Source organism: Coloeus monedula (genome assembly GCF_965178545.1).
Source record: "Coloeus monedula genome assembly, chromosome: Z".
NCBI classification, from domain to species: domain Eukaryota; kingdom Metazoa; phylum Chordata; class Aves; order Passeriformes; family Corvidae; genus Coloeus; species Coloeus monedula.
The window spans coordinates 54,678,284-54,691,349 of NC_138822.1; the positions used below are offsets into that span (position 1 = coordinate 54,678,284).

The following is a 13,066-nucleotide window of genomic DNA, read 5'->3' on the forward strand; positions in this document are numbered from 1 at the left end:
GCCACTACAGAAGTGGCAGCTGTAGTGTAAAAGGAATAACATGTTTTACAGAAGAGATTGTAAAAAATAAATACTAAAAAAAGCCAACTGTCCCCCAAATACCTCCCCAAAAAATCCCCCAACCAACCTCAACCAAGAACAGAAATAAAAAAATCAAAGCTTCAAACTTTTGTTTTTAAAGGGAGATGGTTAAGAGGATGGATGGAGATAAACTGGGTTTGACAATCTGCCAGAAAAATATTTTCAGTTATTTCTTTCATTAATCTGCTCTGTAACTTGATTCTCAGTGTAAAAAGGCATAGAAGAATCTGACAGTTCTAGTAGTGCACTACTGATATTTTTACCTTAGTAAGATAACAAAGTTATTTATGTAATTTCTGAATACACTGAAGAAAAAGTCTGAACATTTGCAAATTTTTTAAAACTCTTTATTAATTAGGTCTGTCTGCCTCTAGACTGGATAGGAATATAGAGAGGTCCATTATGGGCCAAAAGAAGGTCTCTCTAGTGCGGTACCCTGTCACCAATGGAAAGAGAAAAATAACAGGGCAAACATATGTTTAAACTCTCAGTCCGTAGTAGATACACTTCTAATTTTATTCTTTCAAGACTCTAGTAATACCATTTAGGTAAGTGTTACTAACTGTTTAAAAAAATGGGGGAAAAAAAATCACTTCTCCAAATCTTTTCCCACTTTCAGATGTGGTATCTACTTCATGTATATATGTTTTTCCAGGTCTAACGAAACAGCTGGTTTAAAAGAAGATGGCAAACAGAGCATGTTGAATCCAGCACCTCTGAAGAGAGGTAGAATACAGAGACCAAAACCAAATCTAGGAAGAACTGTTGCAAGGCAAAAAGAACTGATAGATGAAAAAGATCCTGAAGAGGAGACAGCTGAAGGTGGAGAAGCAGAAAAAGGTGTGATACGTCATCAAGATGAAAACAATGATCCCTCCCTCAAAAGTGTAAGTTTCTTGAGCAGTTGCTTATGCACACTGTTTTGCTGGGTCCTTAGTAGAAGCCTTGGTAACAAAACCTAGGTACATACCACATAATTTGTAAGGATAGGCTTTGCATGCTTTATTTATTATTTCAGAATAATCTTCATTGTCATAAAATTTCCTCATTTTTGCACTTGGGTTCTGTTTTCCATGGTGTGAGGTTTAACCCCAGTCAGCAACCAAGTACCAACTCTCTTGCTCACTGCCCCACTAGCAGCACTGGGGACAGAATTGAAAGGGTAAAAGCCAGAAAATGGGCTGAGATAAACCCCTGAATGCTGGATGTAAGATTTAATAGGGAAAGCAGAAGCTATACTCATGTGCAGAGCATCAGCAGAAATTCTTTTACTACTTCCCATGAACAGGCAGGTGTTCAGCCATCCCCAGGAAAGCTGGGCTTCATCACACATAATGGTTACTTAGGAAGACAAAAGCCATTTCCCCCCACTTTATATACTAAGCCGTGTGTCGTATGGAATATCCTTTTGGTCAGTTGAGGTCTCCTGTCCTGACTGTGTCTCTTCCCATCCTTCTGTGCCCCCCCAGTTTCTTATCCAGTTTGTCAGTATGAAAAACAGAAAAGGCCTTGGCTCTGTGTAAGCCCTGCTCAGCAATAACTAAAACATCTCTATATTATCAATCCTGTGTGCAGCACAAACCCAAAACACAGCCCCATACATGACACTGTGAAGAAAGCTAACTCTACCCTAGTCAAAATAAGCATACATAAAAATTGAATATATCTCACTTTGTCATATTATGATACCAGATCTGAAAAGAGAAATGCAAAGAAAAAATATCTTGGAAGATGAACCACTTAAAAAATAAAGTATAAAGAGAAATAACTTACTTTATAGTAGACACTGATATTAGTTGGATGCAAAAGAAGCAAGAGAAATCTTAGTGTTTCTGTAGGAAACATAAAAAATTTCTCATGTTCCTTCTGCTCTTCTGAAAGAGAGATTGAGCAAGTATTTCATCTTAACAGAGTGGAACTTTTATTTGTTTTAGGATTTAACAGTTCATGAAGACACTCAGCCATCCAGTGTGACATTAGAAGACGTTTCTACAGATTCTAAGATGAACTCAATAAATACAAGACAGTGTTTCCAAGAAAAGTCCTCAGAAGCAGAAAGCTATGGAAGTGAAAAGGGATTGTCAGATGTCTTGAAAGAGGTTTCAGATTCCAATGCAGGGTAAGGTTATTCTACTTAAATGGAGAGAAGGAATGGTTCAAAGCCATCAGTATCTCTAGGTATTTTACCATTTTACATTCAACTCCAGCATTACAAACAAGTTTTATATCTATAAAGAGATGTTTAATCAAGACAATACTAGAATTTTAACTAACAAAACCCCCAAGGGCTTGAAAGCATTAAATTTACATGCTGTTGGATGTTAATTTGATCTTTGGACTATGGGCCTAATTTTCAAATAAATGCGTTTTTCTGATGCTTGGTCCTAATGATTGTCTTCTCCATGTTGGTCTCCACAGTGCATCCCAGTGTGCTTATATAAATCCTTGAGTACAGGGTCTGGTTTTCTATTCAAGTGTCTCTTAAAAAAGGTAGTCAACCACAGGTGTTCTGTAAGTCTACTGTGTAGCTTTAAACGTGATTAGACAAAGGCATTTATAAAATGTATATAACATGTTAAAATGTCTCAACTTGCCTTGCAGGCCTCAACTGGAAGCTGCAGTTAACTTACCTTTGCTTACCTACTTATAAGATACACAGGCTTTTGGTGATGATCACTGTGTTTTTATTGAATCTTTTTTCCTGTCACTAACATTGTTATTGCTCTGAGAGCTGCATACAAGTATGCCATATTGTCCCATGCCTTTGACTGTGCTTTTGTTTGTTTTTGTAGGGAATCTCATCCTCAGAAGGAAGAGGAGAAAACTGTTGTATCATCAGCTCGGCTACTGAGGAGTCGATTCCAGAGACCAAAGCCAAATGTTAGAACAACAGCTACTAGAAAGGAAGTGCTGGATGTAAATAATAAAGGTGCATCACAGAAAGATACCAACAAGGAAGAAAGTTTGACACAGTGTGATAGCGAATGTAGCATCCTTCCTGACGCAGATGTAAGGCTATTTTTTTTTTAACTTTAGTTGTATTTGAGCTTTTGGTTTTGTGAAATGAAATACTGAGATTGAAAAAAAATATGAAATTAATAACTTCTTGAAATAATTTTTTCAAAAGCTGAAATTTTCTGTATTAAAACTTGTGTACTTTTCACTTGGTCGCATGTGAGGAGAAAAAGATGACTGTATCTCTTGCTATGTGTCCAGATGTCTTTCTGACCCAAACTGGCATTATAGTTGACAGTGAAGAAAGAAGAAGTATTAATAGAAGATGGCACAGAAGAAATACTGATTTCGAGCTATTTTGTCTTAACTAAAAAAGTGTGTATTTGTCCTTGAAAGACTAGGAAATCATTAGTGAGCAGTTACTTAGGAGTTTTGTAGGAGAGTGCAAAAAACTCAGTCTTGAGTTTTTCAGAGAGTGGTAAGTACCAAACTTCATAGACATAATAAAGTCTCATTTTGGTTTATTATTACAAGTTGTTCTGGTTCTTGTGTTTACATTTTTCAGAAAGCAGGAAAATGTGAAGTCTTGAACCCACTAGAATCCTTGGGAAAGGAGAAGTCGTTTTGCTCTCAGGAGGTTTCTGAGAGGCCAAGTTCTAAGTCCCCAAAAACATTTTCAAGATCAGAGGATGGTGAAATGCAGTTCAGTCTACCTGAAATTAACCAAGATGACATCTCAACTACTAATGCAGTGTAAGGGCTTAGCTACTTTTTATTCTTGACTGTAACAATGAAAGTGTTTTACAAGGAAGTAGTCGTGCTAGTGGATTGCCATCTGGTAAATATACTCTAGTGAAAATACTGCACGAAATTTCCATTCTCATAGTTCCAACACTAGTGAGACTAAAATTTCGGTAGTTTCTATGCTAAGAATGAAATTAATGAGCATTCTCTTTACAACTGTTTCATCATCTGAAAGACTGGATTCATTTCATGTAAGCAGGGAAATACTAGTTTGCTTATCAGAGAAACAATGTGAAAATTGCTTCAGTTTTATAGCAGTAGGTAGTCAATAAGCTAACTTTAGTGAATTAGTTAATTCTATTGTGAAATATTCAAAAGACTGTTAGTTTGAAATTTTTGCTGGAACAAATTGTTGTTTGTAACTTAAACTCAGCAGAGCTTTTTGTTTAGAAGATTTCGCTTAAAAACTCAAGTGTTTTTTGCATGTAATACTAATGGACCTGTGTTTGTTTTTGTACTATGCATTTGTATTAAGTTTTGGATTATTTTTTCTGTCTTAACTTAGCCTTGATAGCAAAAACAGCACTCAAGAAGAATGTCAACAAGCACCTCTTCCACCTATCCAGCTGGCACGGAAAAAGAGGTACAAACCAAACTTGGTAAGAGCTGTTGGAAAGAAGGAGTTAAAAATATCAGAAAATGAGAGGAAGAAAAAGCCTGAAGCAGAGCAAAAAGATGAGATTGACAGTGCTGTCATGGTAAGCTTTAATAAGAGTAAGGCTTTGCCTTCAAAGTTAGTTCAAAGCGCGTGCTCAGTTTTATGAAGTTAAATGAAAACATTGAAGTTGCATTGCCTGAAGCTGAGACAATATATTAGATTAAAAAAAATTCCCAAACCCTGGTAAGCTGAGGTATTATAGGTATGAAATCAGTGAGGTCTACAACTTAAAGTATTAATTATTTTTTTTACAAAGGATCTGATTTTGATTGGATTGCATGATAGGAAAAAATTATGCACATTTAATATAAACTCAAGAATAAAAATGCATAAAAATTAGCTTTTTTTGCTCATTTCATCTTTCCTGACTGGATTAATCAAGTCTGTGTTGACCAATATAGTATAATGTCTCAAGTGAAGGCAGAGGACAGCCATTTTTATGAAAAAAAGGGGTTTTTAATTTGATGAGCTTTAACTGGCTTCATCACTACAGTACCTTGTACTTCTCTACTTCATACAAGTAACTGATACTGTGTATCCCCACAGATACTTTACTAGGGACTGTAAAACTTGTGAAAATCCTCAAAAGCCATTTACAGTGTGATGCGTTCTCTGTAACCTTTTTGTGGGTTGTACATGAATCATATCATGGATGTAGGGATGTCTGCATTGACTTGCCTTAGATTTGGAGTACAGGTAAACTTTGCAGGAGTGACTCATGTTGGAATGGTTATAGCTGGTTTTATTCTTTAGCCTGTGTAAAGTACTTGTGTTGTGTGTTCATCTCTCATCTCCCTTCAGTGTCACAGTCAGCTCACTCCTAGCTGAGATAGTACCTTGCAGTTCAGCTTTGGCTGCTCTAGACCTGTGGCCTGTGAACCATGCAGAGGCATCTGCTCTGTACTGGGCGAATCTGTAGAAGATTTTCATCATCCAGTCTGATGCTCCTCTTTATTAATAAAGCTGTCACAGGCCTGAAGTGGTGAAGGATATGTTTGAGTGGCTTCTGTGTGGAAGCAATGTGGCAAATACAGACGTAAAGCTTATTAGGCCTTCTGGATCTTGAGGTTATGTTATTGTGGCTTGGGTGTGTCTGTGCTACCCTCTGCGGTGTCCAGTTTTCAAAGGTTTTCCGTTTGCTGAAGTATTTTGTTTCCACAGTGCTTGATGTATTAGGGAGTTGATTCAATGTTAAATAGACAAGTGTTTCCCATAGTGTTTGGGTGCATGCAGTATTGAAGAGCTTAACTCTAGGTATCCCAGGACTATGAAGACTTCTGTTCCTTTTTGCATATAAATTGACCTATGATAACATGATTCCTACTTTTATTCCAATTGGGAAAATAGCATAGTTTCTATTTTTGTATGTAAAATATATGTCTGTTTTAGAAGCTTACATACTTCTATTTTTCTTCATGCTTCTTTTGCTGTAAATTTAAGGGTGAAAATGAAGCTGTATTGTGTCAAGCAGATGTGTTGAGCAAAGAGGAACAGGAACAGCAAGAGGTGCCTCAGGTGCCCTCTATTTCTGAAAATTTATTGTCTGAACAAAGCAGGTGAGGTTTGAGTTTAGCAAAATTGCATTTGAAAAGCTTTTGTCTGTGCATAATGAGACGCTTTTGCAAATGCCAATTCCTCTGCTCCTTGTCTTTTGTCTTTCTACAGTATTTCATTTCCAGTGCCTCCAAACAGCTTCTTCCAGTGTTTTCAGAGCACATTTTTTTTAGCTGCACTCCTTGCCATTGTTTATCTGGTACATACTTGATCTGTATGAGCTCATAGCTCTTCTTGACCAAGGTTTTTTATTACTGGGTCTGTATTTGCTTAAGTAGCAATCACACATGTAACATATGTAACATATAAATTTTGCGAAATGTCAGAGACTTGACTTTCATTGATCCCCCTATGTGCTCTTCTATTTTACTGCTGCTCTTGTTAAAATAAGATCTTAAGTGTGTGTTAGACTGCCGATACTTTGATGTTGGTATGGTTAGCAACCCAACTTGTTTTTTATGTTAAAAATGTCTTGACAAAGACATTTGTTATTCCTGCTCCGAAGTTAACCATAAATGAGAAATGTATTTTAAAATAAAATTCTATTGATCTTAAACAAAGCAATCTATTAGTCTCATGTATGAGTGTTGATTCAAAACTTAAATGCAGAAGTGCTTATTTTCCCTCCCAGCCGAAGTCAAATGTGGTTTTATCTGTTTTTGTTTTTGTTTGTTTGCTTTAAATTCACCAGTGCTGAACAATTTACCTCCCAAGAAGGTAAGCTGAGTGCTCTGAAATCAGGACAATTGGGAAAGATCGAGTCTTCAAGACCTAGACCAAACCTAGAAAGAACAGACAGCGAAAAAGAATCTCCAGTAGTACAAAAACTTGCTGCCCCAGATGAGGAAGAAATGGATCAAGGACAGAATCTGCCTTTGGCAGAAGAATCTGAAAACCCTCTCTCCTCAAAAGTGAGAATTCTGTTCACGTATTTCTGACTATACTTTCTGATGCTTGGTTCACACTAGCTGTTTTTAAGACATCTAAGTAAGTTGCTGTAAATGCATTCATTAATTTCAGCCTAGTAAGAATTCCTGTTCAGTATTTACATGCTATTATAGGGTTTTCCAAAATTCTGTTAGTGACACATTGATAGGACATCTGAAGACTTCACTTGAACTTTGACATTCCAGCCATAATCATAATATATGAATAGCTACCTGCATACTGTATTTCTATTGCTGGGTTTCTTCTGAGCTCCTTGGAGGCTTCTTCTGAAGGACCATATTGGTTGTAGTATCTGTTTTTCATTAGCTAAATGCTTTCCTAGAGGAACAAGGAACAGTGATGGTGCCATAAACTACTTGGAAGTTTTTAAATGAAGTTTTGCCTCAGATTAACAACTTGATCATAATCTCCAATACTTTTTTAACACGTGATATATTTTATGCTAATTCTGTTGTTGGTTTTTTTCTCAAATCAAAGGATGACATGGAGGTATTGTTGTTTGTGGGAAATACAGCCAGGAATGACAATCTAGACATAAATTTGAGAAGCATGACATCAGAAACGCTTTGTTCTTCTAAAAAATCACCAAATTGCCATAGCAATGGAGAGCAAGAAGAATGTCTATCTACAGATGCTATAGGAAGCATTCAGGATACCACAGAAAGGTAGAGTTACCTGTTGACAAAGTAAACTCTTATATTAGTTTCAGCTGGAGTAGAGTTTATTTTCTTGAGTAGCTGGTACGGTGCTGTATTTTGGATTCAGTATGAGAATAGCATTGATAACACACTGACATTTTAGTTGTTGCTGAGCAGTGCTTACCCCGAGTTGAAGACTTTTCAGTGTCTCATGGTCTGCCAGTGAGCAGGCGCACAAGCAGCTGGGAGGGAGCACAGCCAGGACAGCTGACCTGAACTGGCTGAAGGGATATTCCATACAATGGAACATCGCGCTCAGTAATGGAGGGAATTGGCCAGGGGCTGCTAAACACTGCTTGGGGATGGGCTGGGCATCAGTTAGCAAGCAGTGAGCAATTGTGCATTACTTATTTCCCTTGCATTTCATTCCCTTCTGTCTGTGTGTCTGCCTCTCCTTTTCATTATTTTATATTTTACTCTGTTTTGATTATTACACTGTTCTTATCTAAACCCACACAGTTTACCTTTTCTTTCCAATTCTCCTCCTCCCTGTGGTTTGGGGACTGACTGACTGCATGGCACTTACTTATCAGCTGGGGTTAAGACACAAGAGTACTTTAAAAACTTTGTGCATTTGTCCAGTTGTTTTCATACAGCACTTGCTTTTGGAAGCACAGGCTCTGAGCTGTACTAGTTGTTCTCTACTGTGTGCTGTGAAAGTCACTAGGTGGCATTCTTAAGTAATGTAAGTTTTTAAAAGGATTACAGGATTTTTTCAAGGCTGTTTTCCTATTTAGAAGGTACTTCATGGGTGAGAGTATAATAAAGTAATCAGGATTTGGCTGTCTGAATTTCTCAGTAATAAATTCTTGGGGTATGGTGCACCATGAATGTGGACCAAAGACTGAGCAGTGCCATTTGCATTCCCTTATAAATGAGAAGTGGCAAGTAGACAGCAAGCTCTTTTTATGTTTCTGTAAGATATATTCTGAGTCTCTTAAATTTTTCTTTCCAGTAGGAGAACTTACTGTGATGATGCTTTTTATGTGTGTGCCGTATGAGGCAGATAGCGCCATTTACATGTGACAGCTCTGGGTTATGATATAAGCTACCTTTTGCTTAGTCTTAATACAGAGCAGTCTCAATTTACTTTTGCTGTTCTCTGAAGTTATCTTCTGCTTTGCATCTGTCTCTGAAACTCTGCTTAAAATCTCTTCCATAAATTACATTGAAATCATGTCAGTGTAATGTTAGCCTTTGTGCTAACAAGACAAGGGCCTTGCTTCACAGTCTTCTTGTCTTCCACGATGGTGGACTTTCACAGACTCGCGGAATGGTTGAAGGTAGAAGGGTCTGTTAAAAGTCTTCTGGTCCAACCCCCCAGTCAAGCACCTGGAGCTGGTTGCCCAATACTGTGTCCAGACAGCTTTTGAATCTTGCCAAGGATGGAGACTCCGCAGTCTCTCCGGGCAGCCTGTGCCAGTGCTTGGTAACCCTCACAGTGAAACAGGATTTCCTGGTGTTCAGAAGGAACCTGCTGTCTTGCATTGTTTGCCCATTGTCTCTTGTCCTGTCAGTGGGCACCCCTGGAAAGAGCCTGGCTCCATCCTGTTTGCACCCTCCCCCTGGGTTTTTGTGTAACTGTTGAAGAGATCCCCCTGAGCCTTCTCTCCAGGTTGAACAGTTCCTGCTCCTTCAGCCTTTTGTTGTAGGAGAGATGCTTCCACCCCTTTGCCATCTGTGTGAGCCCTTGAGGGGCTGTCTCCAGTGCGTCCAGGTCTCTCCTACCAGGGAGTTCAGAACTGGTCAGTCCTCCAGGTGGCTTCATCAGTGCTGAATGAGGGGTAAGGATCACCTCCCTCAGCCTGCTGGCAGTGCTTCTGCTGCTGCTGCTGCAGCCCAGGTCACCATTAGCTGGTTGTGCAGCCACAGCACCTTCCTGGTTCATGTTCAACTCAGAGACCACCAGGACAGCCGGGTTCTTTTCTGCAAAGCTGCTTTCCATCTGGGTGGCTTGCAGCGTGTGCTGGCGCCTTGGGTTGTTCCTCCCCCGACACAGGACTTTGCCTCTCCCCTTGCTGAACTTCCTGAGATTCCTGTCAGCCCATTTCTCCAGGCTCTCCAGGTCCCTCTGGAGGCCAGTATAACCTTTGGGTGTCTCTGTCTTTGGGAAGCAACTCCTTCCAGATCTGCCTAATGTGTAAACTTGCTGAGGTTACAGTTCATCCCATCATCCAGATCATTTGTGGAGATACTGGACAGGATTTGACACGGTATTGACCCACAGGGTGCACTGTTGGTTATTGGTCTCCAAATGGACTTTGTGTCACTGATCACAGACCTCGGAACCAGACAGCTCCATTTTTAGTCCACTTTCAGTCTGTACTTCATCACCTCCCTTACATGCCTGTTAGAAGAGACAGTATTCAACAGTGTTACAAGCCTTACTGGAGTCAAGGCAGACACTACTTACTGCTCTCCCTTCATTTATCAGGCCAGTCTTTCATTGAAAGAGGTTATCAAGTTGGTCAAGCATAGCTTCCCCATTACAAATCCATGCTGACTACTCCAAGTTAGGTTGTTTTTTATGTGTCTGTAAGTAGTTTCCAGGTTGGTTTGTTCCATCACTTTCCCAGGGACTGAGATGAGGTTGACTAAACTGTAATTTCTGGATTACTCTTAGTCTCTTTTTCTCAAGTCATGAATTTTCTTAGAAGGCCAAGATTTCTGTCTTCCTGATCTGAATGTGTTTGAACAGATGTAAGAATTGTATCCTTTTTGAAAGTATTAAAACCTTGAGCACTGGAATTAGTGAATATAATGTTCCTATGGCTGCTTAATTTTGGAGTCCTGTGTTAGTATAGCTGACGCTTTCTACCCTCTCTGACTTTTGTTTTCTTTCCAAAAATTTTTCCCAAAAGTAATCAGGAAGGTCCACTGCTGCAGACAAATTACCTCCTTTTTGCAGTGTTTTTTTCTTCCTTATGTTTTTTTGCATGTAACCAACTAAGCAAATAAAAATTCAAAACACAAGTTCATTTCTTGCTGGAAGTATTAAATATCTGATAGTAAGCCAAGCTTATAGAGTGTACTGTGCAGAAGTAAAAGTTGAAACATGTTTTTATAGGTCCAATGATAAATTAAGTTCTGGAGAGGAAAGTGAACAACAGAGAGCAAAGGAACTCCATTGGAACCCAAGGAGAGACCTAAAGAGACTTATTAGGAAAAGGGATTATCCTGAAGAAGGTGAAAACAGAGAAGAGGACAACACTGAGAGCAGAAGTGAAGAAGAGTGTTCAGTATTATTAAAAACAGGTGTATCAGTGGTAAGTGCTGATCATGTATTTTGAGCCAGTTATACCTCAATCCTTTTGCCCAAGTTCTTAGAACCATAGCTGGCACAGAAATCCAGTATGTGACTGGAAAAGGTTATGTGATTATTTAAAATTTTTTTTTAATTTACTGTTGGAAATTATGTTGAATAAGTGGACCTAGAATCTAAGATCTGTGGAAATACTTAATACACACTGTTGTCTTAAGTTCCATGGTTTATATGGTCAGAAATTTGCATTATAATAAACACATGCTAACACTGTTAAAAAATAATTTACTGTTTGTTATTCATTGAACAATGGAAAATAAGGCCATTAACTAACTTCAGATACTACCTAAAATCTGTATTAGTATACTTAGAAAAAAAAATGAGTATGAACAAAGTTCAGACCTTAAATTTGCTCAGCAGGCTTAACTTAGCCCAGACTAGTTCCATCTCTGTCTAATGCAGTGATAACTGAGTCAAGTTTATCTGGTGTTCCCTATTTTCTACATGGATGACTAAAATCTTCTAGTTAACATACTATTTTTGCCAAGTATCTATAATTCATGAACTGTGGTTGCTGATGTTTGTCTGTGTATATGTTGAACAATATTTAAATGCTTTTATATAAAGTATGATAGTTTTTTCTTCCTAGTTTGTTTCCAAGGCAGAAAAAAAAAAATCCTTCCTGCAAATTGTTCTTTAAATTTATAGGTAATTTTAGAAAATGATTCATCTTTCCAGCTTCTAAAGAGTTGGTACTCTTGCTGAATTGAGCGTGGTCTTGATCTATTAACTACCGGCATCACTGGGAATTCAGGCATCATAGATAATGCCAGTTAATGACACTTCTGCTATAGAGCCCAAAATTAAAGACAATGAGTAAAAATTTCCTAAGTTATCAGAGATGACAGCTGGGCACATTCTCAAGATCTTCAAACTAAGTTCTTTAAGTCACCAAAACCAGTTATAAATGTTTGGCACTTAATATGATCGTAATTATTTCCTCTGTTCAGCAAAATTCCAGCAATATAGTGGAAGCTGGATCCTTCTCAGAAGCTACGAGGAAACACAATTTTGCAGAGAATATTGAAGAACCATATTGTAAGAGAATCAGGCAGGACATTATACTCCATCCTCCAGGGGTATCGTCAGAGAGTGAGAGTCAAGTAGAACAAGATGATGATTCTCAGCTTTCTTCCTCTCAGGAAAAACATTCAGACAATCTCACGAGGTAAGACAACTGTTTTGGTTTGTAAACTCAACTGATTGATAATTGTTGGCCATAGTTCTGCCATATGTTATGTGAGTGCATCATGTCAGTTCTTGTGTCTTCCATCTGAACTTAGCAGATGCATGCAGATATCCCTATGTCTCTTACCCTGCCTGTATTCTGATAAAATGAACACAGCCAGCACTCTCACCAGTCCATCCCATGGTTTCAACAGAAATTCCTGATTTTACAGGGGAGGACTTGAAAGTATTTGGGGGCACAAGGATTGTGGGATTAACCTAAAGAGAAATTTTGTGCTAAAAATATCCTCTGCTGACATTTGTTTCCACTCCCCATCAGTTTACCAGGGAGGATGTTTTGGGGGGGATGTTTTTAATTACTTTTGATACTGAAAGTGGTTGTGCCCATGATTTTGAGGAAGGAAACAGAATCAACTGATTATTGAAGAGAATGCTGTCTGAGAAACCAAAGGAGATAAGTAGTTATTATCTAAGTTTGTAAACAATAGTCTGATCAACTAAAGTATCATAGTTTGGGGCTTCAAGTGTAGCTTTAGCGAAAAACAACTGAAGTTGTCTTAAAACATGACTTAAAAAGCAAGTGACTTCCACATCCCTCAAGATTAAAATTATTTCATACTTTTCTAATCAAGGAATTGTGTATCTTTGCAAGTTTAATTGTGAAGATTTCTAGCATTCTGAAACTGCTTAATACATTTTGACAATCAGTACTTTATGTATACAGGAAGAAATTAAATTTCTGATTAAATGCTTACTTGTCACTATAAAGAAGTAAATAGTTTGCATTGTTGGTCATGATAACTTTTTTTTTTTAATTGAGTTTGGTTTGATTTGTAGTATCTCACTTTTTGGAATGTC

At 38.1% G+C, this 13,066-nt stretch overlaps 1 protein-coding gene across 3 annotated transcripts in view; it reads left to right on the top strand.

The window, feature by feature from the left end:
• BDP1 (BDP1 general transcription factor IIIB subunit) overlaps positions 1-13,066 on the top strand; it is a 52,565-nt gene that overhangs the window by 20,559 nt on the left and 18,940 nt on the right. For all 3 annotated transcript variants that reach the window (XM_082301474.1, XM_082301472.1, XM_082301473.1), the window contains exons 18-27: positions 737-968; positions 2,016-2,200; positions 2,874-3,090; positions 3,602-3,789; positions 4,346-4,538; positions 5,939-6,054; positions 6,744-6,963; positions 7,478-7,665; positions 10,766-10,964; positions 11,971-12,188. In XM_082301474.1, the coding sequence (XP_082157600.1) occupies positions 737-968; positions 2,016-2,200; positions 2,874-3,090; positions 3,602-3,789; positions 4,346-4,538; positions 5,939-6,054; positions 6,744-6,963; positions 7,478-7,665; positions 10,766-10,964; positions 11,971-12,188 (1,956 nt within the window). The remainder of the gene's footprint in view (positions 1-736; positions 969-2,015; positions 2,201-2,873; positions 3,091-3,601; positions 3,790-4,345; positions 4,539-5,938; positions 6,055-6,743; positions 6,964-7,477; positions 7,666-10,765; positions 10,965-11,970; positions 12,189-13,066) is intronic.